This window comes from Patagioenas fasciata, chromosome 14 (genome assembly GCF_037038585.1).
Source record: "Patagioenas fasciata isolate bPatFas1 chromosome 14, bPatFas1.hap1, whole genome shotgun sequence".
Classification (NCBI taxonomy): Eukaryota; Metazoa; Chordata; class Aves; order Columbiformes; family Columbidae; genus Patagioenas; species Patagioenas fasciata.
In genome coordinates this window covers 5,751,143-5,775,898 of record NC_092533.1, presented here as the reverse complement: position 1 = coordinate 5,775,898, position 24,756 = coordinate 5,751,143, and the positions used below count along the sequence as shown (strand labels likewise).

General features: G+C 44.9%; 2 protein-coding genes across 5 annotated transcripts; one reads left to right on the top strand and one right to left on the bottom strand.

The window, feature by feature from the left end:
- Positions 1–357: 357 nt before the first annotated feature.
- FAXDC2 (fatty acid hydroxylase domain containing 2) lies at positions 358–12,631 on the bottom strand. 2 transcript variants are annotated; one of them, XM_065849325.2, is made up of 10 exons: positions 12,227–12,631; positions 9,549–9,613; positions 8,409–8,456; positions 5,635–5,726; positions 5,449–5,552; positions 4,635–4,756; positions 4,165–4,370; positions 3,168–3,273; positions 1,873–2,039; positions 358–714 (listed from the first exon to the last, which is right to left on the bottom strand). In XM_065849325.2, exons 3-10 carry the CDS (start codon positions 8,454–8,456, stop codon positions 558–560), a joined length of 1,002 nt encoding a protein of 333 aa, XP_065705397.1. In that variant the 5' UTR covers positions 9,549–9,613; positions 12,227–12,631; the 3' UTR covers positions 358–557. The 2 variants fall into 2 exon arrangements, with proteins under 2 accessions (XP_065705397.1, XP_071670801.1); XM_071814700.1 differs by lacking the exons at positions 9,549–9,613; positions 12,227–12,631 and having other exon boundaries at positions 8,396–8,452.
- A 3,624-nt stretch (positions 12,632–16,255) lies between these two features.
- On the top strand, positions 16,256–24,062 carry CNOT8 (CCR4-NOT transcription complex subunit 8). Of its 3 annotated transcripts, none has more exons than XM_065848800.2 (7): positions 16,256–16,348; positions 17,192–17,391; positions 18,972–19,165; positions 20,664–20,825; positions 21,501–21,645; positions 22,259–22,369; positions 22,694–24,062. In XM_065848800.2, the coding sequence occupies exons 2-7, from the start codon at positions 17,275–17,277 to the stop codon at positions 22,841–22,843; spliced, it is 879 nt and encodes a 292-aa protein (XP_065704872.1). In that variant the 5' UTR covers positions 16,256–16,348; positions 17,192–17,274; the 3' UTR covers positions 22,844–24,062. The 3 variants fall into 3 exon arrangements, with proteins under 3 accessions (XP_065704872.1, XP_065704871.1, XP_065704873.1); XM_065848799.1 differs by lacking the exon at positions 16,256–16,348 and adding an exon at positions 16,370–16,471; XM_065848801.2 differs by lacking the exon at positions 16,256–16,348 and adding an exon at positions 16,413–16,501.
- The last annotated feature ends 694 nt before the right edge of the window (positions 24,063–24,756 follow it).

Here is a 24,756-nt window from a genome sequence, read left to right as displayed (position 1 = left end):
TTAATTCAGACCTGGACTGACCTCTCGCAGGAAGGAAGACTGCTCAGGGCAAATCAGGCCACTCGCATGTGCTGGGGAGAGCATTGCTAAAGCTGTGGCCCCACTGACCTGTCTTGGGGTTGTGTCACATTCTCCAGGTCTTGAGAGTCTCAGAAAAGTAGTGGTTTGAATCTTATCACATGTAGTTATAGTCATCTTGGTGGTATTTCTATGGAATGCTGCTGAAAGAGGCCAGAACATGGTCTGTGAAAACTGAAGTGTTAAAACCTTAATAATGAGAACTCCCCAAAGCCTGGCTCACACACACACAGCTAGAGTCAAGGAACAGTGCAAGTAATTCAGAAAAACCCTCTAAACTTAGTTTAAAAAATAGCTTTATAGAGCAATTTTTTTGTACCTTAGGTAGAAAATACCAGCAGCAAAAGTGCGGTCATTTCAAGTAGGATGTTCAGCTTCAGGGGTTTTTTGTGTGTGAACAATTAAAATACTATTTGGCATAAATCATTGTCCTTGCTCCGCTAATCCCTGGGCTCTGCAAGAGCTGTGGGCTGCTGGGTTCAGTCTGCTCTCCCGGGCACCTCGGGGATGCTTTCGGAGAGGGGTGTCAGGCTGAGGAGGACCCTGTGTCTCTGGTAGGCTTTGCTTTGTCTGAACACTCTATCCGTTCCATGCAGATAATCCAGCACTCCCAGCACTCCATAGCACTGGTTGAACCTGGAAACCAAACAGAGATTAAGCATCACTGCAAGTTTCTGAGGTTGCCTCACCCTTCCTATTTCCATCTCCTTCCAGAGCCCTGATGAGCCATCCACGTGATTTATTTCTGCTCCTGCACCAGTCTCCCTTGAGCCCTAAGGAAGCCTGGGTGAAATTTCTGCAACTTCTCTCTCTGTCACCAGAATTGGTGGCACTGAACTGCACTCTCCTGGGCGGCTTGGAGCTGCAGGAGCAGCCGGACAGCCGCGTTGCCGTGTCTGTGCGCACCGGGACGCGGAGCTGCCGCGCTCCCAGCTCCGGGACACCGGCACAGCCCTGCTGCCCAGAGAGCACCGGGGCTCTGCAGCGACCCGTGAGCGGAGCTCTGGAGGGACAGACTGACAACAGGACCTGGCGGCGTGGTCTAGATGTTGCCCAGCGTTCGGTTGGTGATGGAACTGCCACATCAGCTGTTGCTGCAGGAGGGGCAAACTGTGCTGGAGGGAATACGTGAATCCAGTGCGCGTCTGGGAGATGCGAACCCGTCTTCCACTACTGTGGTTTGTATCCCTGAACAACCTGCTGAAACTGCTCACTCCGTTGTAGGAGGAGGCTGGGAATCTCTGCCACGAGGGGTTAATCGCAATTTTTTGGGCAAGGTGTTATCTGATCAATATTACTAATCCCAGTGGATGGGAGAGGGACAGGCAGGGAGGCTCCCTGCAAATTTATCTGAGCTGTGTGACTTGCCCTTGCTCTGGTTCTATTCTAGATCACTGTCTCCGGCCCTGCGCTTGTGCTGGGGAAGGTCCAGGTGATCGCTGCTGCTTCAGACACGCTGCGCTTGCTTTCCTCCCGTGTCATCTGAGGAAACTCAAAATGCGCAGCCTCAGCTGCAGGGTTTGAGCTTTGGAGAAGGCTTCCAAGTCAGCTGATGGAGGAGGGCAGATGGCAATGAGGCAGCTGGCACTCGTGTGGGCAGCAGGACAGAGTCCTCCGAAATCCCCATCTGTTTAACTGCTCCAAGACCTGACAGCATTCCTGCCAGCCGGACTGGATCAGGCCTTGTGCCCAAGTTGCGCAAACCCAGTGACCCTCAGGAAGGAGCTTTGCCCGTCGGCAGTGCCAGGGGCACAGGTGGGAGGGGAGGGGGAAGCTGACAGCGCCCGGACCTACTTGAGGTGGTGGAAGTCGTGGAATTCGGGCGACGGGAGGAAGGGCAGGTGGTAGCCACAGTGCGAAATGCTCGTTGTTACGAGAGCCAGGGAGAACCATGCTGCGATTGAAACGATGTGAGATCCCATGATCATCGGGCCGGTCATGACAGGCAGCGTGTTGGAGAGCTGGAAACGAGAAGCAAACTCTACCTCACTAACAGGTCCACAACAAGCCAACTCTCATCTAGGAGCTGCATTGTTTCACCTGGGTGATACATCATGTTAGTTTTGTGCAAACAGCAAAAAGGGAAGGTCCCTCTGCAAACACCTTACTAAAATTACCTAATCATCAAACAAATAGTTTACTCTTAGTTGAGTTTTACTCGCTGTAAAACATAGTCACAGCCCAAGCTCCCTAAGCTTGTAGTAGAAGTTAGATGTGAGACCAAACCAGGGGTGTGAGGGCAGCACAAATCCAGAAAATCACCCTGGAATCAGATGTCTGAATTTCAGCTTCACCTTGGAATAACGCTGAAGCTGCTCTTGGGAAGCTGAGCTGTCAAATGGCCCTGGCCTGAGGACACATGCAGAAGTCGTGATGCGATGACCCAGCTGCATCGCTCCATTGTTCCCTACCAGCGGCACAAACGGCCGTCACAGCCCCGACCGAGCTCACTGCAGCAGCCAGGCTCAGCTGGACTCTTGAATGTGAGCAGTCATTCTGCTGCCCAAAGACTGCCAACTGGGGAGACTCACAGAGCTGGATCTGCAGCCCAGGACTATCGTTGACAGGAGATGGTCTGGGAACTGGAATATTCTGAAGGTGGGATGTGTTTGCGTGAGAAGTCTCTGCTGGAGCAGCACTGGGAGGCACTCCTGCAAACTCCGATCGCAGCCACCAGCGTGAAAGCCTCAACAGAATTCTGGTTCCATGCAGTAACCCAGAGTGTGTCAGTGTCACATATTGTGCTGGAAGCCTCCTCAGTCCGCCCGTCCTCTGCTGGAGGCCCTTGGTCTGGGCACTTAAAGCCAGAGGAGCTCAGCATAGAATCGTATCGTGTCCTGAGTTGGAAGGGACCCACAAGGATCATTGAGTCCAGCTCCTGTTCCTGCATATGACAACCCCTAAATTCATACCATAAAGGGAGGGCACCCTGACCCTTCCAGGCTTCTGGCAACGCAGCTCAGCTTGCTTGTCCTGAGAAAGAAGAGTCTGAGGGCGCGTTTGCTTTTCTTCTCTTACCGCTCCTCCTCATCCCATGGAAATCACACTCTGCGCAGGAACTGGAGGGTGAGTGTGGGGGATCCACTTACTATGTGCTCTACTGGGTGAGCGTAGATGGAGACCACGCCAATGGGGGCTGTCCATTCGTGGTGCTTCTTGTGAATGTGCTTGTACAGGAGTGGGAGGTGAACAAGCCTGAGGAGAGAAAAGAGAGAAATGTGGGGTTTGAGCTCTGTAAGAAGGGAACGTGGAGTAACCTGACACAGGATTTCTGCTGGGGACTTGCTCACGGCTCTTCTTTCAAACAAAGATTTAGAGTAGCTGGCAATAAGAGTGTAGGACTCCTGGCTTCCCTCTCTCTTTAACACAGGGCCGCCACTTAATGTATGTGTGCGCTGACTGATGTCAAACTTCAGTCCAGATAAATGCTGTAAGTCAAAGTCCCCAAAAGACAGATTTGCTCAAACCTGAGAGTACTTTTGAGGGGAAGACTCACTTCATATTTCTCACTGTTTTGACTTTACCTACTGGCAACCGAGGCAGATTTTTAGGTTCTGTGGGACCTTAAAAATTGGTTTTAATGTTTTTTGTGTGTGTACTTGTCCAAAAGGGAAGGCTACATAGTTTGGAATTCTGTGCAGCCCTGCAGGCTTTTTTCCTTCCTTGCTTTAATGTAGGTGTCAGTGCTCAGAGTACCTGCAGTGTCAGGAGCCCGGCTCTGTTTCATAGGTGCTGTACGAGTGAACAGGAGATCAGTCACTGGCCTCTTGGGCTTTTCTCTTTCATGATAGTCTTGTTCTCTTCTTTTTGAAGAACACTGGGTTACAGCTTTTGTATGAAGCGGCCTGTTTTGTTTTTTTCTTAGGCTTTAAGCTGCTCCACCTTTGTAATTTAGCCCATTTTCGCTCACCAGAGTCACCAGCAACATTGCAGCACCCAAGCCTTAGGTTGTAAGGGTGGATTCCACGACCTCTAAGTCTTCCCACAAGAAAAGGGGGAACTAGGACCATTGCTGTTGCAGGAGATGGGTATAAGCTTAAAAGCATGGGGGGAAACCAGAGAGTCCTGTTCCTGTGCTCAGCTCACCTGTGTGTATAATAAAAGAGAACTTCCTCTATTAAAGTGAAGATGCTTAGGTCCACAAGAAACGAGCGGAAGGTCGGTAATTCCCTGCTGAAAGTGTTGCCCCACCATTTCATGATGTAGAACATAGGCACAAACATGGGCAAAGAGATAAAGAACTGATTGCACAGTGCTGTGTAGATGGCTTGGAGCAATTTCTTTGTGTCCACCTGCAAGAGAGAAGTCAGGATTTGAGGCTAAATCAGAAGCAATGTGGTTTTCAGTTGGGATGATAAAGAGCTTTGGGATTTGTAGGCTGTGTTAGTTTTGGGATCAACATTTTAACAAGCCATCAATCCAGATCTGATCAGTAGCCTAATGACAAGCACCGCCTTCCTCTCTCAGTGGATATGCAAGACTCAGCTTGATTCTCCGTAAATCCCATCTGCAGGAACTGTTTAGCCAGCAGAAGAGGCAGAGTGAGAAATACTTACAGGATCGTTCTTGCCCGGCTGAATGCGATAGCGAGTAATGAAAGTTGGCTTTCCTGTTACATCAGCCACCATAAGGATTCCATTGAAGCCCCAGAAGGCAAGGGCAGGAACCAGTGCAGTCCCTGTGGCGTGAGGAAAGGGCAGAGATGTGGCAATACATTCAGAGCTGTGGTTAAATTGGAAACACAATACAGTGGCATGGTGTCCAGAGGACCTTGCTGGGACCCAGATGTGCCAGGTGTGTATCCCCTGCCCCGAGAGGCTTTAAAATGCAATATGGGGAGGTTTCAACACCTAGGTAAGACCTAGGGAATGGGGACATGGTTGAAACTTGCCACAACTGAGGCTAAGAAAGGGCTTTTCTGGGAGGCTGGGTGATCTCTGTCATGGGTGGGTTTTAAATACAAGTTGCATAAGGTCAAGTTGATCCCTGGGACATTTGCATGTCCGTTCTAGGTGTGTTCTCCAGCTGTTAATCATAGGCAGAGTTTTATAGGTGCTACAACAAGAGTAAAACCCACCGATTTTATGTTAATTTTCAGTAATTATTTCTACAGAGTAATTCAGTCCTCACAGGACCAAAGAGTGTGTTTTCAAAGGGAAGCTATTTCAGAGTTGTACAGGAGGTGTAATGATGCACCGGTCCAAAGGCAGCACGGTTGCACCACATCAGCTGTGCCTGGTTCCTAAGCCCACATGTGCTTTATCAGCGGGAGGATTAGCGAGTTTGGGAAGGCACGTCCATGTGCCCGTTTAGATGCAGTACCTGGACAGTTCTTCCTACAGCACAGGGTTGTTAACCTGAGTAACTCACCAAGGAAGAAGATTGTCCACTCCTCTCCCTCCAACAGGTCGTAGAGCTTCAGCCATGTTGTTTGCCAGAAATGGCCTGAAGCATCCCAGATACTCTGCAGGTACCTGTGGGAATAACCGTTCGTGGTTGCCCATTTTTTCACCATCCACTTTTTCCCCTCAAGGCCTTTTGTTCGAACAATCTTACCAAAACCCAAAGTTCGCTAAGGCGGTGAATACGAGCAGACCTGTACCAAGGACACGGGCAGTGATCTTCATGGCATCCCAGAGCTTCTCTTCCTGTGAGCAAGCAACAAGAGTAAGCGTGTGCTGCCCTGTCCTACACGAGCATTTTCTGTATTTGAAATGCAGGAGGCCAAGGCAGTTCTATGATGGCCTGTTCTGTTTTATGAACACTCTAAAGAGCATAATAACAAAGCTGTTATGGGATATGGCGTGTAACTGAGGGGGGCGATACTGACACATCCATCAGCCATGTCATCTGAAGTATCGCTGACATTAAATTCCTCCAGAAAAACCAAAGGGAGAGAAAGTACCACTGATTTTTCTTTTTCTCCATTATTATTGGGCACACTTCTTGATAGGCAGAGGACTCTACCGTTAAGGGGCTTTTGGCCAAGTCGGAGCATTCAGTATGGCAGACCTGGGGATAAGGCACGGTGCCCCACCTAAATGCTCCCCTCACTTTCCCAGTATATCCTCTCTCCCAGCATGCAGTACGTGTTGTCCCCACTGTAGTCAAGAACTGTTGTGCTCAGATGATCCAATTAACAGCTCCAGTTAATCCAGAACGATCCCTCTCAACTTTCCTCTTTGCTTTGAAGACCGATTCTGAAGTCAGGCTCATGTGCCCAGAAGGTTGCCTTTTTGTCTCCCCAAATAATAACAGAGGTTTAACACAGGATATTAGCTGTCCTTGAATAATGCACTTTGCTGGGCCTTCAGGCCATCACAGGTACAACTCAACTTTAGTACTGAGAGTACAACTTGTCTAGTAGGTACCACATGCCATCTATATAGAACAACTGCATATTAACAAGGAGATAAAATACTCAACTTTTCAAAGGTATAAAGTTCTCTCAATCCCTTCTCTTAGTCATGGAAATGCTACTTACTAAAGAAATATTTCTGTGTACAGCATACAGGCACCAGAGAGACCTCTTGATCCCAGTATTCAGTATATTCAAACCCAATTGTTTAGCAAATATATGACAAATGTATAATTAACTGTCTTTTAGAGCAGCCCAAGCTGGAATTGGTTTTGGAGTTCAGCAATCTTAGTTTGGGTTTTCCTGGGTGAATATGCATTATATTTATCTGCAGGATAAATGTTTTTTAAAAAATCAATGCAATTCTAAAACAATATAGCGTAATAACCAGCTAGTGCCTTGCTTATTACTCTGTCCTTCCAGTTTTTTAACTGTGTTGTTGTGCTGCACAAGCAGACCGGAGTATAAATAGCATGATTTATAGCTGCTGTCCTGCTTGTCTCTGTCAGAGAGGACAAACAAGAGAGACAGCTCACTCATAAATGCTGAATGCAGGTGTGTTTAGGGTAATGCAATATAGAGAAATCCTCTTAGCTTTCAGTGCTAAGAGCTTCTTTAAGATTCTGCAACAGCTACAGAACATTAAACATCGCGCAGGACTTGTCAGCAATATTTATCTGTCCCAGGGTAGAACTTTGCTCATTAGCACTGAAACTTTCCTCATTAGAGCAAACAACTGTTTCCTCCTATCATCTCTTTTTTAATCAGGTTAGCAGCCGGGGAGGAAGCAATTTAAAGGACTCTCGCCCTACAGCTTGATGTTTGCGAACCCTGTAAGTTTACATTGAAGTGATGCAAGCAGTTGCAGCATTACCACTGGGTGTGCTGAGCTACAAACGCAAGGCTGGTGAAAACCATCCGTCCCGGCTTTAGACGGTGCACGCTGAACTCTGGGCTGGAGGGATCTCAGCAGTTTCATACTTGCAGCTGCACCCCTGTTGTGCCTCATGTATGCTGACATAAGACTTGCTTAATCTTTAGACCTCGGAGCACCATCTATATATTCTTTAGAAAAAAAAAAAAGGTTACAAAAGCTGTAAAAAGCTTAGAGCTTTTTAACAGAATTGTATCCTATAAATCCTTGTTTCTCCTGGGATGAAGAATGAACATACCAAAGAAAAACTCTTACAGGTGTCAGAATTTTTAGGAAGACCAATTAGTATTTCAGATTCTTTAGCATCTTCTAGCTGAAGAGTTTCAAAAACTAAAATATGCTTATGCTCATCAGACACTCCATATGTCCGGCTTTGCGGTAGGGCAGAGAGGAGCTAAAGCTCAGCACTTAAGCTATTTTAAAAGCCCCTTGGCTACAAACTGTCTCGTTTTGAGGCTGTGTTTTTATCGTATGTGGTGAAGTGATTATGTGAATGAATCCCACACAGTATAATTACATGAGCTGTAGAAGCAGAGAGGTTTACATAGAAAAAGAAAAATCTTGTTCATCAAGTCCAAGTGCTAACACCCTGTTTATCTTCACGCCAACAGCTCCAGCACAGGAGTTTCCAAACTCTGATCCATGAATTGCTTGAGATCTGGCCTCTGAAGGCAGATATAGGTTTGGCAGATTCTTTAAGAGCAGAAAAGTGTTGCTGCCTGCAAAGTAAAGGGAGCGGGACACATCAGCTGGAGACACATTGTTCAGCGGGACCGCTCTGAGCGCTGACCCAGGCACAGCTTCTGGTGACAGGCGAGTGTTGTGGTCTCCTGCCACACTTCAAAGGTAACAGACTCTCCAGCCCTTGGTGGAGCTGCAGTCCACTGGAAGGGAAAAAAAGCTGGGAAAATGTTGCTGTAGCGATAAGAAATGACCTCCTAGTTGCGCTAAAGTGATCAGAGTGTGGATGTGTCTGTCGTTTCTCTTAGAAGATAATTCAACACATGCTGCCTTTAAAAGCTGACCTTGAGCCTTTACCTGCTTCTGCTGCTCTGCCATGGTGGAATATCCAGAGTCTCTCTTCATCTGAAATAAGAGGTGATCTAAGTAAGTGAACCTTGTACAGCCGGAGAGTGGAATAACACACTGCTGACAACAGCAAAACCCCTCAACTTCGAGCTCAGTTGCAAAACTGTAAAATATTTACCCTGTCCTGCTCCCTCCTTCATGTTGGCCTTGGAGCAAAGCTGAGCTTTTGAGAAGAAAAATGCCCCTATTTCCTGATGAGTTAGTCTTGTTTCAGAAGACTAATAGGGATGGAAGGGTAACACAGCAAAAATGGGAGATCAGCCAAAACTAAAGCTTTTGATTGTGGCACTGGGGCGTTGTGGCACAGCTGCCTCCCTCCATCTGGCCTGGGGACACGCGGCGTTCAGTGGGAACTCCTACCCTCCACAGACTGCCAAGCAAATGATGGAACGGGACGTGGGCTCTTCCGTATTGATGGCATGCTGTTCAACTAACACGAATGAAAACAACAATGTGACTACAACAGTAGGAGTTTGCGCCACAATTAATTAATGCAGTAAAAAGTTACAGCTTGAGACCGCCTAAGTGAGAAAATCATCTTTGCTTCGACTCCCACTGTGGTCAATTTGATGGTTGAAAGTTCTAAATGGGCAGGTGGCCACCTCGTAATAAATCTCTCTGCATTTGGCTCTGGATTGACCATTTGTTGCCCGTTTTGGTAAAAAAAGAATCAAACTTAAGGTTTAAGTAGCTGCTGGGGCTTCACTGCTGTCCACGGCCATGGCAAGATCTCTATTTCAGGAGATGCTGTGGCTGTCCTAGGGATTATTGCATAGCTGTTTTTATATTGCTGTAATCTCAATATGAATTATAATTAGCAAAAGTTAACAAAATATTCCTTAAGGTTTTCTTGGTTTCACACAGTCTTCAAGAACAAACACATTAATTCTAATAACCTGAAGGTCAGATGACTGAGCGCTGCAGAATTTAATCCATTTTGGTTTTAATACACAGAGGGATATTCAAGCACAGGCAAACTATGTTACCTAAGGTAACAAAGGAAAGTACAGAGAAGGTATAAAGACACCTGTCTAAGGTACAAAGAAAAAAGCTGGAAAATTATTAATTAGAAAGATGATATTCTATTACCTTTATGATGCTAGGAAGCCTCTTGGGAGCGCTCCTCTTGCAGTGTTTCAGAAAGGAAGAATATGCTGCCAAAAAGAAGTCCCCGTATTAGCCGAAGGTTATACTCCAGCTCTGAAATGACAGCTTTATGGGTACGTGCTTACGAACGTTGTTTATTGACAAGCCTTTCCAGCTCTGTTTCCCTACAACACGTTAGTATGCAGGTCAAGGGGCATGAGACAGAAAAATTGGACACCACCTTCCTGCTTGGGTTCCTGCTCAGGTTCCTGCTCCCTCATGGACAGAAAAGGACAAGGTTAGTTCACCAAACTACATATTCTAGTGAAAGAAACTCAGGTTAAATAGTTCTGAGAAGGAAAAAGCAAAATAATCAGGCAAAAAGTGATTTGAAAGTTGAAACCATGAGCCTGAACTCCCAACTCCCTATTTCCACACTTGGGTTGTACACAGTCCTATGCGAAATGGTAACTTCTGGTAGTAGCCTTAAAAATAAAAGTAGCATGAGAGGTGCTCTAAGGTGCTGTTGCTTAAGAAGAGAATGTGCTAAGGAAGTCACAGTGTCCAAGGGCTTCTTGTCTCTGCAGAGCTAGAGCTCCTCACTCTTAGACTTTGTGAGCTACTAGAGCCAGTCTGTGAGTTCGTCCACATGTTTCACCTCCCGATACACCAAGTTTGCCAAGCACGACCTTATTGAAAAAATATAGTTGGACTCCAAGGGATCTGATGAAGAATATGTGTAAGTAGCAATCACAAATAACCTGCTAGGTTGAATAGGTCACTTTAAGTAAATTGCCACAGGCCAAACTGATCTTATCTTCACTTCCAAAAAACCTTCCCATCACAGTGATGCATTTTACATTACGTAACGTGTACCATGTGCCCATCTCGTCACGCAGGTCCCCTCAATGCAGGTGTGCCCGTTGTCTCCAAGAAAACACTACTAACACCTGAAATACGTCATCCTTGAATAATCCATTCCTTTTTGAGGCTTTGCTCCGTTCCAGTTTTCTTAGCAGGTTGTTCGTAGTCTTGAATAATTGAGTTGTGAATGGAGGGAGATTCCACAGCTTCTCTGGGAAATCTGTTCCACTATTTGATTACCTTCACTGTAAATTTTTTTTCTCCCCTAGTATCTAACCAGAATTTCCTGTGTTATAACAGGTATCCCCTGCCCTTTTGCTGTGTACCTCCCCGTCTCTTCCAGACCCAGCCAGCAGGGACCTGGAAACAGCAATATCAAATTATTCCGCTGGGAGGGTGCAGCAAACAGTGCTGGCGATAGTTTTCTGTGGTTCAAGAGCTTATTCTTCTCTGATGACCTTGTAGTAGAGCACAGCAGGTCTCGGCGAGGCGGGTGTACCGGCGGCATCTCGGTCAGCTGCTGGCTCGAAGGCTGATGCTCCGGAACCTGCTGAGTCCTCCCACGCAGAGAGCAGAGTGTGTGACTCAGTTTTGAGTTTTCAGGAAGAGGAAGAGCCATTGCTTGACCAAGTCTCACATTCTGTGATCTTAGGGAAGAGTTACAATTATAATCCCATTTCTAGTAGTACTCCTTTTAAGATAATTGAGCTATGCTAGCAGCCTTGTGTGGGCAAAGGATTCCAGTTCAGAACTGTCCTGCCATGTCTGCTTTCCCTCCCTCTCCCCCAAAACCTCCCTACACTACCTTTATTAAGTCACATTTACAGAATAAAATTTTACATTACTTACATTAAAACAAGATAATTTTTGATGGATTAGCTTTTCCCCAACATCTCATTACCTGCTCTTTTGTGGTTTTTTTGGTTAATGGCTCTTCTGATTCAGAAGACACCAAATACATTTAAAAAGCATTCACGTTATCATGGCAAACAAAAAAGCCATTCAGCTGCTTGGCATTGGTCCCATGTTGGCTTGTTATACAGCCCTAAATCAACCAGTGAAGATCTCAGCTGCCTGCAGCTATTTCCAAGTATTAGCTACAACTGGTGGGATTTTATTAAAAATAAAAAAAGTAAATCCTTTTTGGTTATTTCAAACTAGTTAACACGGAATTTGATCCAAAACAAATCCTCACCCATAAAGTATTTATTCTTTCCAGTCAGTCTCTTGGCATGAAAGGAGAAACATACACTAGTCAATAAAGAGCTCTAGCACTTCTTTTTAATGATTTCCATGTACTTCTTCATTTGTCCAACAGCTGTTCATTAAATTACAGATCCATTTTCACTGACTTTTCCACTTCAGGTATCAGAAAACCCTAGTCTGTTTAAATGATGTTTTAAAATGCTTAACGTAATCTGACAAGGCAAGAACTGCCATATATTTTACATATGCTTTAATGTTTACACTATTCTTTATGTCCCATTTCTGCTACCCAGACAGTCCAAAGCTGAGGCTGCACAAGTACCCGCTTCTCCCTGTTTTGTTCCAGGTACTTTATCGCAGTGTGTCCTTCCCAGGACACCCGCTGGTGCTGCTGGCAGGTGACGGGGACATCTTCAGGGATGGGCGGGCAGCTCCTTGGTGCTCCTTTTGTCCTCCTGCTTGAATCTTCTGTTGTAGACCTTACTTCACTAGAATCGACCTTTATAGGGCACTGATAGTGGAAAACAACTGTGCCTGAGAGAGGAAAAAAAAGCTCCGACTGCCCATGAAAGTATAGAACGTATTGACAGGAAAATGTGAAGACAACTTACCGGGTCACCCAAAAAGCTGCATGTCAGCCACGCTGTGTTGACAGCCGCAGGACCAGACGTGGCGTTCGGTGGATGTCCCGCTGTGCCAAGCACCGCACAGCTCTCAAGGCAACCACAGCTCCTAGGAAAGCTCGCAGCTGTGCTTCAAACAGACACAGGACGTTGCCTTTTAAATATTTTCTCAGAGTTTCTGCCCTATCTTTCCAAGCTGCTCCCGCCCTGAATCCCGGCTGCCCGTCCTTTGCTCAGCCCTGCCGGTGGCAGCCGAGGAGAGAGCTCCCTCGTGTCTGCCCAGAGTCCAACTCCTCAGCCTCCCCTGCTGCTCTGGAAGCTTTATGAGGGTTTGGGCGAAGGCAGCGGGGGTGTTTCCAAGCAGGAGCTGGCTGTCCCTTCCCAGAGGAGTCATGTGCAGTGTCATGTCATGTTAGTGCTGGCAGCATTCCCCGCGCATGTGTGTGCTGTCACTCAGGAAGCGGCCGGAATACATCTCTGCAGGTAAGGAGTTTTCGTCAAGAGTTAATGGCTGTATCCAAGAATAAAAAAGCCACCCACACGTTCCAGAGATGTAGTTCTTATGATGCGCTAGCTCATGTTTTGAGTACAAAATAGCTAATGCAACCGAATGGGTTAAAGGTGTATTTGTTAAAAGCAGCAAGGGTTACTGTGGAATCTGGCAAAAAGCAGCGATCCTGTTTTCCTTGTGTTGCACTAAATCTATGAATTACACTAATGCTGTTGCTATGTAGTATCCTCAACCAGTTACAGGTATTGGTTCCATCTGTAAGATGAATGTGCTCAGGCTCAGTTGTCTTTAAATATGATGTTTACCGACCATAAAGCCTGTAATTATGGTATTGCAGAGAGCAAGATGTAATTTACAGTAGCATTGATCTTTATTATGCAAATGTGGCCCCAATCTATGTTATTTATCCCATATCCGGTGCCCTATCACAAGCTACGTTCTGAGAACTGAGGATGTAACTGGCCATAGCTTTCCAGATTTATTTTTCCATATGAGGAAGAACACGAAATATCAGCTCTGGCTCCCGGTCACTCTTGTGTGAAGCAACACCCGCTGTCCTTTGGGAACAGACATCTCAAGCCAGCAGTAGTCAGAGCTGTGTGAACAACGGTGGCACTTCTTTGTGCCTGGGTTCTTGTACCTACCACTACAGCTGTATTTTTATCAATTAACCTTTTTTTTTAATTCCTGGAAGGAGAAAATTCCCAGAACTCCTTTCCCAACTTCACGCCGTTTGCACACTTCATGTGCTGAACATTTACTGTTGCTTCCTTTCAGATTCAAGGCTGTGTTACTGTTTTGGTCGGCAATTTCTCTTGACTAATCCTAACTATTCCCTACTGGAGAGTTTGTCATTCTTAGCCATTGATACTAATTGTTATTTATCACAGAAAGCAGACTCAACGGGGAGGAATGCAAACCCTTCGAACTACTCATATGTGTGCAGAGGATGAAGTAGAAATTGGCATTTCAAGAGAGGAGTGCCCTATGAATGTTGTCCATCTTTATTTGGAGATGGGCTTGCACTCGGAGGACTCTTCACCCAACAGCAAACGGCGGGTGATGAGCCACTACAATATAATTCATACATAATTTCACGGACCTCACTGTTTTTAACACCTGTTCAATTCCCACACAGGTTATCTCCTAAATATTGGTACCAAACAGGGACAGCTCAGCGTATCAGTCCTAAAGATGTGAATGCCATTCATCTTTTGCTGCAGGTCTGTGCCCAGCGCAGGTTGGCAGTAACCTAAGAGTTGCTTCTGTTGGCTGGTGTGTGTGTGCCCTGCACTGGTGTCCCCACCACAAACCCTCCATGTTTGTGCAAACTTTGCTGGGGTGTGCAGAGGGTCTGATTTCCTCTCAGCAGAGAGGCTTTTTGATCAGACACTTCCTAAAATAAATCTATCTTTGTTCATTCTCCACAGTTTTTTAATAGCCACTATTAATTACCTTTCAGGATCGTACAAACCCGCACTGATAGTTCCTCTAACATCAAAGAAGAATCTGAAATTAGTGCACCTCACCTAATTGTTAATTACCTGCATTCTGAACCGTATTTCTAACCAACCACCCAGGCACACGTGTGCCCTCACCTCGTCCCGCAGCAGAAGGGTCAGGAAAATGTCAATGGTGGCCTTGCTGTTGTGGTTCAAACACGTTCAGCAACAGTTGCATCTTTTAACTCTCAATTCATGTTTTCACATTTCCATAAGTAGGTTTTCCACCATCCGTGGTGCTGTTACTAAGTTCCAAAGGAAACCCACAACAGGGCACGATCGGGACACGCGGCTCAAGCTGCCTGATGTGAAAATGTTGAGCTTCAGCCCCTTTCTTCCACCTCATGATCTAACAGGTCTGCACACCCGAACTGTTCTGTTACTGTGGTCTTAACAGAACCACACAGAGAGTGTGAAGACTTTTCAGGAAGTGCTGGTAACTTCCAAACACAAGAACTATGGGATTTTTTAAAGAGTAGGGTGCCTTTTCCAGCTATTCTTCATCCTTATGTGCCACGATCAAAATTAGCCCTGATTGAAAAAACAAATTCTGATCTCCTTCAGCAAAATGTTTCCAGCTCTTACCAGTGGTGCTTACAAACATCCTTGAATAGCTTCTTTTTCAAACTATATGCAAACTGTTAGACACTACAAGCGTAATTTACCACAAGTGATTATTTCCTGCAATACATTCTTATTAGAGTAGCAAGGCACACAAATTTTTGGTGTCCTGAGAAGATTCATCTTCCCTTTTCCCCTCTATTCACAATACCTTCAAGTGCTGGGTGTATAAACAAGAAAAATGATATATGTATTTTACTCTGAACTGTTCACCAGGAAAAAAACCCTGACCTTATATTACAGAGTGCTGTAATCTAACCTGCTATATTTACCCGCTAACAACGTGCGTTTTGTTGCACAAAATCCCAAACTCAGGTGACCGCGGGTAGAAAGGTGATTACTTTCTGTCAGTCTAGCATATTGCATAATGTATAAATTACACAACGCACAAGGCTGCAGAGCTGAGAAGGCAAAATGGTAATTATCATCTCTGGAGATAAACTTCAAATCAAAATAACATTCAATAAAGGGATGTCGTAAGATGCTGCCAGTATCAAGGTCACTTGATAGAGAGCCACACGCAGATAAATCTCTTTCCAGGAAGTTTTGTTTCTGCTGAGGTATGAGCATTAAACCTGAGACACTGGACTACGTCTGAAGTGTAACAGATCACAAGATTTGTTTGTCCGGATTCTTTTATTAAAACGGTAGGCAATTAGGTGAGATTCAGTGAAAAGAAAGTTACCCAAATGGTGGGCGGGTAACAGTACCTGAACTGCAGGGTTTTGTAACAGATGCAGCCCTGACCAGAAGGCTGGCAGCCTAGAAGAAAAGGAAATACTATCTAAGCTTAATTATTAGTAAACAAGCTTCCAAATTAATTCAGTATCCGCCGCCAGCATCGGCCAGCAGAGCAACGTTGTCAGCTGCAGGCACAGGAAGTTACACTACGCTGCTTTACCAGATACACATTTCTATTGCTAATGTAATGTAAATAGCATCTATAGAACAGAAGCCAGCCCAAAAGTTTGCAGGAGTAGCAGACACTTGAACCAAGCTTCTGCAGGAAGCGGCAGACCTCTAACTGCTGAGCTCGCTCGGTGGGCGCCTGCTGTCCCGATGCCCCTAACTCCCTCATCCCCTCCCCACCCGCGGACTTTGGACTCGCCCGCCGCTCCCAGAGCAGCGAGACCGGGCGAGTCCATTAGCCGCGGAGGGGGAAAAGGGGGAGGGGGTTAACGAGAGACGACTCATCACACGGCGACGGGCTCTGCGCAGGCGCACTGTGGGCAGGACCCCGCGTGACGTTCCTCCCGCTCCGCCTCCTCCCTTTCCCCGCCCCTACGCGGGAGCGCGCGCGGCCGCGAGGCAGTCGCGCGCAGCAACGTGCCCCCCCCCCCCCCCCCGCGCGCTCCTGCGGCCTTGCCCCACACTGTCTCGCGAGAGCCAAGCGGCCGAACCCGGAAGTCCCGCCCTGCCAGGAGGCGGCATCGCGCCTGCGCGGAGCGGAGCGGCCCGGCCCCGGCTTCCGGGCAGGTAGCGCGGGGGCGGGGAAGGCTGATGGGGAGCGCCGGAGCAGACGAGTGGCAGGGGGGAGCGAGGGCTAGAGCGGCCGGGCGGGCCCGGCGCGAGCGGCGGGGCCTGGCGGTGCGCGAGCAGGTGCGGGCGGGGCGGCCCCGGGACCCCCCGGTGAGGGGCCGCGTGTGTCCGTGTGTCCGTGTCCCTTCGTCCCCTCCCGCTCCCCCGCCGGGCTGAGCCACCTCGGGGCGGCCCCGGCCCAACGCGAGGGGTCTCGAGCCCACGGGGCCGTTGCCGTTGGGCTGAGGGCGGGACGGGTGACGGCGGTTGGGTCTCAGCGGGCCCGACCGTGCCTTGGAGAACCCGAGCCCCGCATGTGGGAATCGGGGTGGTTTTGCCCGCGTCGTTGCGGGAAACGGTCGATGAGCGGCGGTTTATCCGGTGGTACCGGCTGAGGCGCCTTCCCGAGTTAGAGCAGGGCAGCTCCTGTGTGTAAACACCGTCTGTAAAACGTGCTGGTGCTGTGTGTAAAAACTGGCGCAGTAGCTGAACAGTATTAAATGTGAGGAGTCCCTGCTTGTACATCCTGCGCCCAAGGTTTATGGTACGAGAAAGACAGGGAGAATGGCTCTTTTTGTAAATAATTGTGCCCCGCTCTTGTAACCTGAATAGATTGCTGAGAGTTCCTTCTCGTTCAGTGTGTTTCCAGGAAGCGATAAAAGCAAGAAAAAACTTGTCGTAAACTTCAAATGGGCTGTTTGAAGCTGAAAATGGAAGTGTGGCTGACTCTGCCAGAGTACTCATTCTTACATTTAGATCTTTCTTCACATAAAGCATTGTTTATTTACCTGTTTGATGCAGCACACTGGTAAGATCGCACAGCTTGCAGTTCTACGCTGTCATCTGAATTCGACACCAGCCGCCTTTACCCCAGTCCGTGCAAGATGCCAGCAGCGCTTGCGGAGAACAGCCAGGTGATCTGTGAAGTGTGGGCCAACAATCTGGAAGAAGAGATGAGGAAGATTCGAGAGATTGTTCTAAGTTACAGCTACATTGCGATGGTAGATATTTTCTACTTGACCTAATTGCCTTAGTCAAGGGATTTTTTTGGGGTAGGGGAATACGTGGATGTTTGAGTAAGAAATTATTTCTCTCTGTACCCAGTCAAACTGAGCTAGAAGTTAAATGGTGAAAAATTAGAAAATTAGAATTTAATACAAGTAATGTTGAGTGTGGATTGAATAACAGATGGAGAAGACAGACCACCTGAAAAACCTGAATTAATCTCATATTTACCTATTCATAATGTATTAGTTTGTGCAACAGAAAAATGAAGCAGGCCAGAGGTACAATTGGATTTAAATATTTAGTTTTCTACCGGTGTATTTGTCCTTTGAATGTCTTTCTCCGTTTGGTTGTGGAAGATGCCACATTGGTGTAGGATGAAAAGCCTGCAAGTGACAACTGCGCAGCTGGGCTGCCTCCTTTTTAACGGGATCAGATAATGATTCTTCTGGAAGAATAATATTCTGGCTGTAGGTACAACAGTGTGTCCAGAATGCTTTGTTTAAATAGACCAGAATCTCCCCCAGATGGGAGGAATCTCTTTGTGCTCTTAAAAGTCTGTATCTGCTTGGCAGGAGCCAGTTAGTTACGTAAATAACTGGGTTTAGTTATGATACTACAAGTTACGCCAACTTAGCTTAGGAACTTCAAGATATGAAAAGTCTGCAGTAAAAGCGTGGCATAAAAACACACGCCTCTGCAGAGCGTGTAGTATTTCAGCCTAGAACACAGTTGTGTAAGTAAATTTGATATTTTTGTTATCATATGTCAATAGGAAATGAGCTTTCTTGCTTCTGTTTGATCTCATTGCAAGTACGCTTCTGACCTGCTTTAGTGATTGTGCTGTAAGGGTCGACATAAAAAAAACTCTTGAGCAAGGGAGCAATTTTGTAAGATACACAGTACTGGATTTTTCATGCGTGTTTTTGCATATGCTCTAGTCAGTAATAAGTTATGTGGCCTCGTTTGAGAGTAGAAATAGTCTAGAAGTTCAGGGTCTAGCAGAGAGAGCACACAATCACTGGCCAAGCGAAATGGTTTTTGTCTAATAGATGTTTGTACTGCTGTTAAGATCTGTTTTGATTGGCGTGAGTTTTTGTTAATTTAGGCATTGGCTTTTCCTCAAAATCAGTGAAGGTTATTGCTGTCTGGACTATTGAATGGAGATGGACAGAGTGCTAAATTTAACTTGTATTTAGAAGGGCCATTTTAGTAGATTTAGGGAAAATGAGAGTCCTTTGCAAGAGAAAGATGATAGATACAGTAGTGCATATTGGATGACTTTGTGTTTTTTTTTTTTTTTTTTTAGAATAAAAATGCAAGAAAGGATAATGGTAAGAAATGAATGAATGCAAGACTTAAGAAATTGTGTAGGGTTTTTTTAGTGTCTGACTTGTAGCAGTTTAAAATCTGTATGAACGTGGAAAAGGAGAAAAAATAAGTGATTTTTACAGAAGAACTCACAGAATGCAGTGCTGAGACCTGCAGGTTTAGAACTGAATAGACTCCTAGCAGAGTAATAGTAATGACTCCTAATAAAGTAAGTGCTGAAATGAGATTTTCCCTTCTCTCCTAGGACACGGAGTTTCCTGGAGTTGTTGTAAGACCGATTGGTGAATTCCGCAGCTCCATAGACTATCAATATCAGCTCCTTCGGTGTAATGTTGACCTTCTGAAAATTATCCAGCTGGGCTTGACTTTCACAAATGAGAAAGGAGAATATCCCTCTGGCATCAACACCTGGCAGTTCAACTTTAAATTCAACCTTACGTGAGTCTCTTGAGCTGGGGAATAATGGGCTGCTCAATTCCACTGTAGTGATGCTTTCCTTGGGGTCATGCAGGTGTCCGGATGTTCATCCTCAGGGGCGGTTCTAAGCAATAACAATTCAGAGTCTTAATTAATACAGGTTATTTGGGAACTGATTTTGGCATGACATAGGTTTGCAGTATTTCTGGACATGCAAATCCTGCTAAAATCTTGTCCTTAATACCCTTTCCTGTGATAAATAGACTATCCCCAATAATTGTATGTGCATTAAACTTTTTGCTAGGACAATGTTATGGTCTAAATGTATACCTTTTAATATATATATTTAAAAATATTATTTATGTATGTATAAAATTCATTTCTTTCTGCTAAAAATAGATGGCTGTGCTGTTTTCAGCAAAAAGGAAAACATCTCTTTACAGATCCATGCTAAAATATTAACTGAGATCTAAAGAAAAAAACCCACCAGTGTAAGCGTTACAGCTGCTCAGGAGGATGAATATTGTTAAGTGGAGTGTGGCAGTTGTTCTTGTCTCCTCTGTACTGCAATGTCCTGGGTTATAGTCAAAACAAATATAATTATCCCTTCCCCTGTAATTGTGAAGACCGACTCAGCATAATTACCACTAGAGCTCTCTGGAAGTAGAGAGAGGGTTTATCTGGCAAAACCATACATCTGTAGGAAATCAATCAGTATTTTCATGGAACGGTCACATTACAAAAATTCATAGCCAGTATGTGCAGATCATACAGATCGTACTTGAGGCCAAAAGTTGAAATATTTCCACAAATCTGTGAGCCTCTTAGAAGTATTGAAGTCGAGTAAAGTGGTTTTCGCAGTGTGATCGCTACATTGGACTCGGTTACTGTATTTGTTGTGAATTTTGCTCTGTGGGTTGTTGTGTCCTCCCCCCGCAATGAAACAACCTGGTACAGCAGTCGCATTCCTGCTCAGCGCTCCACCGAGTGCATCATCACTCATCCCTGTTCTCCTTCCTTAGTCAAGTATTGTGCAATTTTGTTTACTCCCAGAGATGGAACAGGAGACAATGATAAGGTGGTATGTGCTGTGAAGTGGAAAAGAAAAATGGAGACAGGAATCTGGCTAGAGACAGAAAATGTACTTCAGAGTTTCACACTTTCATATTTGGGAGAAACTCCCCTTTTCTCCGTGCTCTCATCTGGGTTGCTTCTGTTCACCTTGTGGAAATGACGTTTTGAAAAACATCATTCAGTTCTGTGGCGGTGGCATCTTTGGAATCTGCACTACCAACAGATTATTAATTAGCTATGATCACAGAATAGCTTGTTATGGCTGTAAGAGGCTGCAATAGCGGTATTAAAACTGATTTAATGTGAATTTTCTAGAGACACAAATGTGGAACCCAGAGATAGCCTACTGGTCACTCCAGTTTTTGAAATACAATGTGGGAGGAATTTTCCTAATATGAGCCTGACTTGTTAGTACCTTGAGTGCAAATCTGCTTTTCTCCTTCAGGGAGGACATGTACTCTCAGGACTCCATAGACCTCCTCGCCAGCTCTGGGCTGCAGTTCCAGAAGCATGAAGAAGAAGGGATCGATACTCTGCATTTTGCTGAGTTGCTCATGACATCTGGGGTTGTCCTTAGTGACAGCGTGAAGTGGCTGTCCTTCCACAGGTAGGTCCGAGATGGTCACTGCTGCTATCAAGTGAGAGATCTCTTTATGGTAGAAATACTGCTGCCTTTGTCTGGCAAATCCTTTTGCTGTTATGGTTTTACTCTGTGGAAGAAGTTATGAAGTTGAAATGTGATTTCTTCACTTAGTAATTTGTGTGCATTGTAAAGTAAGGATTTTGTTTCTCTTCCTTGCAATGTTGGTGGTGTTCTCAACTTCTGTCTTGTGCTTATGCAGAGGGAGAAATCTGTGCAGTTAAGCTATCTTACAGCTTTTCAAGCAACTTGATTACAAAGCCTCTGGTCCTTGATATCATCACGGGTGAAAGGACTTGAGGGAGGAGGTGGTGGAAACAGACATTTACAGTTTTCCTGCTTTTCCATATTGCCCATAGCTACAGAAACTTGCAGTGTTGAGAAGAAAAGTGTGTTCTTCCCAATGGCTTAGGTGTTCTGCAGGGGGTTAGTGGTGGCACCGCGGGAGCGTTCAAAAGTCCTACATTGACATGGATGATCAGGATGAATTCTGGCTCTGATCCAGGGGAGTTCTATGAATGTCAGAAAATGTTAAGGTTGGAAAGCTACAGGATGTAAAACTCCTGTGAAAAACAAGATATTGGTACTGATTTAGTGTAAGCGTTGCCTACTTAGGTACTTTCTGTATGTTTTTGTTTTCAGTGGTTATGACTTTGGCTACATGGTGAAGTTGTTGACAGATTCCAGGTTACCGGAAGAGGAACATGAATTTTTCCATATCTTGAACCTTTTCTTCCCATCTATCTATGATGTAAAGTACTTAATGAAGAGCTGCAAAAACCTCAAGGTACTTGTATCTCCCCAGCAAGTGATGGATGGGATCAAAACTGTAAATGTACAGTAAACCAAGTGACAGAACTGCTGCCTCTATCAAGTCTTAAAACTGGAACGTGTATAAAAGCCAGTGGTCACACAGAAGCACCTGTGACTAAGTTTGTATCTAACAGATCCTGCCTCCCCAGTTTTAGACTTATCAATACGTATATTATATAGGGGACATACCCATAACCTTCTGGTTTGTTTATCAGTAATTTCAGAGGCTAATTATAGTTCAGCATGCTATCTTCCCTGTGCAAGGTGGCATATTTCTTCTTACATGAACTATTACATGACTTGATTAACTGGTGAACACTCAGAGAGTTGAAAATAATTTATCTGCTGAATCACAGCCTGTGCACCCCCAGTTGTCTCAAGTATGTGCAGCAGGAATGCAAGGTACTGAAATGTGACAAGAGTGTTTCTGTGGTCTTGAAGAGTATCTACAGCTGTTTTGTGTGTGTACTGCTGGAATCTGTATTGATTTATTGTAGCCAGTATTTGCCCTCACGTTTTGGAGAAGTGTGGCAATTTTGGTGAGAAATGGATCTTCCCAAGTAAAACGGGTTCTGTTCTGATTGCAGGGCGGCCTTCAAGAAGTGGCTGATCAGCTGGATTTGCAGCGAATTGGACGACAACACCAGGCAGGATCGGACTCTCTTCTCACTGGAATGGCATTCTTCAGAATGAAGGAGGTACTGCAGTATCCTTCCTTATGGTTCTTCTTTTTCCAGTTCCTTTCCATAAATGTTAACATGCACAATGTATTTTGTGGTGAGTTTTTTTGGTGTTTATTTGGCCTTGTGGCCATCACACTTCAAACTATCAATAATAGGAATTGTTGATACTGGCACAGACTACTTCTGTTTACTCCTCTTTCATGTGCTTATTTTAATTCCCACACTGCATTCTACAGGTAGCTGACTTCAAATGAGCTGTTTAATTAATATAGGTGGTGTCCGATTTAGAGGCACAATTAAACAATCCTTGTTTCTTCTTTTTTTTTTTTAAATCTGCAGTTGTTTTTTGAGGATACAATTGATGATGCAAAGTATTGCGGGCGGCTGTATGGCCTCGGCACGGGAGTGGCTCAGAAACAAAATGAAGATGTGGACTCAGCCCAAGAGAAAATGAGCATTTTGGCTATTATCAACAACATGCAGCCGTGATCCGTGCTGCCCCTCAGCAGAACATGGTTACCAACCGTTTTGGCAGCTGCTGTCCTCAACCATTTTCCCTAAGTGTCTCAAACAAAAGGCATCTACAGTACACAGCCTGCAGAAGGCCTGCAGTTTTGCTGAAGAGCTGCATCTTCATTTGAAACCCTGAAGAAGAGAGTTGACTGAATTCCTAATGCCAGCATTTGTGGTTTGCCATCTTTTTAATACCAAGGGTAAAAGACAGAACCTACTGTGTATACCTGTTTTTTTTTCCTCTTTATACTGTACAGAATCTGCAAGGAAGACTTAACGGTAGAATATTCGGTAGAGCTAAGGGTCTGGAAATCCAGTGAAAACGGACACAGACGTGCACACAAATTTGGAATTTGTGCTTTATAAAGCTCATTTAAAAACTTCTGCATGTTGTGAGGGTGACTGCTTCACCTCATGTTTTGCTTATTTTATGTAGTCTGTGGAAATTGCTCCCTTTGATCACTGCAGAGGTTTGGGAATGGATGACATTAAAAATGATCCTTGCAGCTAATAATATTCAGAGATTTACTTTAACAACAATGGGAAGGGATATTACTGGAACTGATATGATCAGCTTCCTATAGTTTCTAATTCTGTATGGTGCAGGTTTACCCGTACTGAGCCTCAGCTTAGTTCTTATGGGTATTAATAAACTGTTCTGGAAACAGATTAAGAGAGCCTAAAAGTTCACCTTTGCTCGAGGGCCTTTTACAAATATTGGACCAATAGTCTGACTTCAGTCTTCTTCAGCTTAACCCACCAATTTTTTTCTTCTCATTTCAACACAAGTAGTTCAGCATGTGTATAAATATTTGTCCCTCTTCTCCTTCCCTTTCTCCAGCCCCTAATTTTACAATATGCTTAACAACAGACCAAACAGCTCCCATTTTTCTTCATTATAAACATCTGAAACATAGTTAGAGGATGGAAAAACATGGGATTCTGACTTTTTTAAGAATGAGCTCTTTTATAGTACCTTTTATTTTTTCCAACAGCTCTATGACAGTTCTTAAAAAATAACCCCAAAAAACCCCCTTTTGGACATGGCAAACTTAAAATTTTAAGACTTTGTCTTGCATTTTAAACAAGTTTTAAACAAGCCATTATTAGGAGTTGAGCGTTAGAGCTGGTATTTAAAATGCTTGTAAATACTACTTGTTTTTTAATTTTTGTAAAAATAAATTTTTTTAAACCAGGCCTTGTTTTGGATTTTCCATCAAGCACTAAAATTCCCCAAGTTCAGGCTTTGGAATCTGAGTTTAATGATACATGCTCAAAGGGTTGAGTTTTTCTTCTTCTACCTTTTATGCTGTGCTACTGCGGTAGTTCTTAGTAAAATCTGCTTTTGAGCTTATTGTACAGTAGTTGATGAAAGCTGAGTTTAAGATCTCTTTGGGGGACTTGTATTCTCTTTCTGCACATCTCCCAGCACAGCCAGCAGTATTGCAGATTATTTTGGCTGTGCAGCATAGCCACTTAATGTGACAAACTCATTTTGCTTATCTGTCCTGTGTGAAGTTTTCCTGCTTCATGTAAGCTCTAGTGGTTCTCACTTGGAAGTATATGAGGGCTGTTTGGTTATGGACTAGCTCCCTCTCCTGGTTTTCAAGTACTTGGTACAGAATTTAGCAAGTTCAATATAGTGGCAACAGTTTACCGGGTTAACGCATCATCTTTTGATTTTCATCTCTTCAAGTTGTTCTGAGGCTTTACTCTGTTTGGAACAGGAAATCTATCATCAGTGTCAAGTCTGCATTTGGCTGGAAGAATCTGGAACAGCTCGTGATCTAGAAAACCCCATCCCTCCTACTTTTTTTCTTAAACAATGATCTTTATTGTACTTAACTTTCTCAATTCATGACCCCCCATCCTACCATGAACTTTTCTGC

What these genes read in the sequence shown, in the direction of transcription:
- CNOT8 (XM_065848800.2), top strand. Translation starts at nt 17,275, where the DNA reads ATGCCAGCAGCGCTTGCGGAGAACAGCCAGGTGATCTGTGAAGTGTGG. An exon ending in AACTTTAAATTCAACCTTAC is followed by an intron (nt 19,166 to 20,663) that starts GTGAGTCTCTTG and finishes TTTCTCCTTCAG; the next exon opens with GGAGGACATGTACTCTCAGG. An exon ending in AAGTGGCTGTCCTTCCACAG is followed by an intron (nt 20,826 to 21,500) that starts GTAGGTCCGAGA and finishes TTTTGTTTTCAG; the next exon opens with TGGTTATGACTTTGGCTACA.
- FAXDC2 (XM_065849325.2), bottom strand. Translation starts at nt 8,456, where the DNA reads ATGAAGAGAGACTCTGGATATTCCACCATGGCAGAGCAGCAGAAGCAG. An exon ending in TTAGCGAACTTTGGGTTTTG is followed by an intron (nt 5,553 to 5,634) that starts GTAAGATTGTTC and finishes TTATTCCCACAG; the next exon opens with GTACCTGCAGAGTATCTGGG. An exon ending in CTCACCCAGTAGAGCACATA is followed by an intron (nt 2,040 to 3,167) that starts GTAAGTGGATCC and finishes TCTCGTTTCCAG; the next exon opens with CTCTCCAACACGCTGCCTGT.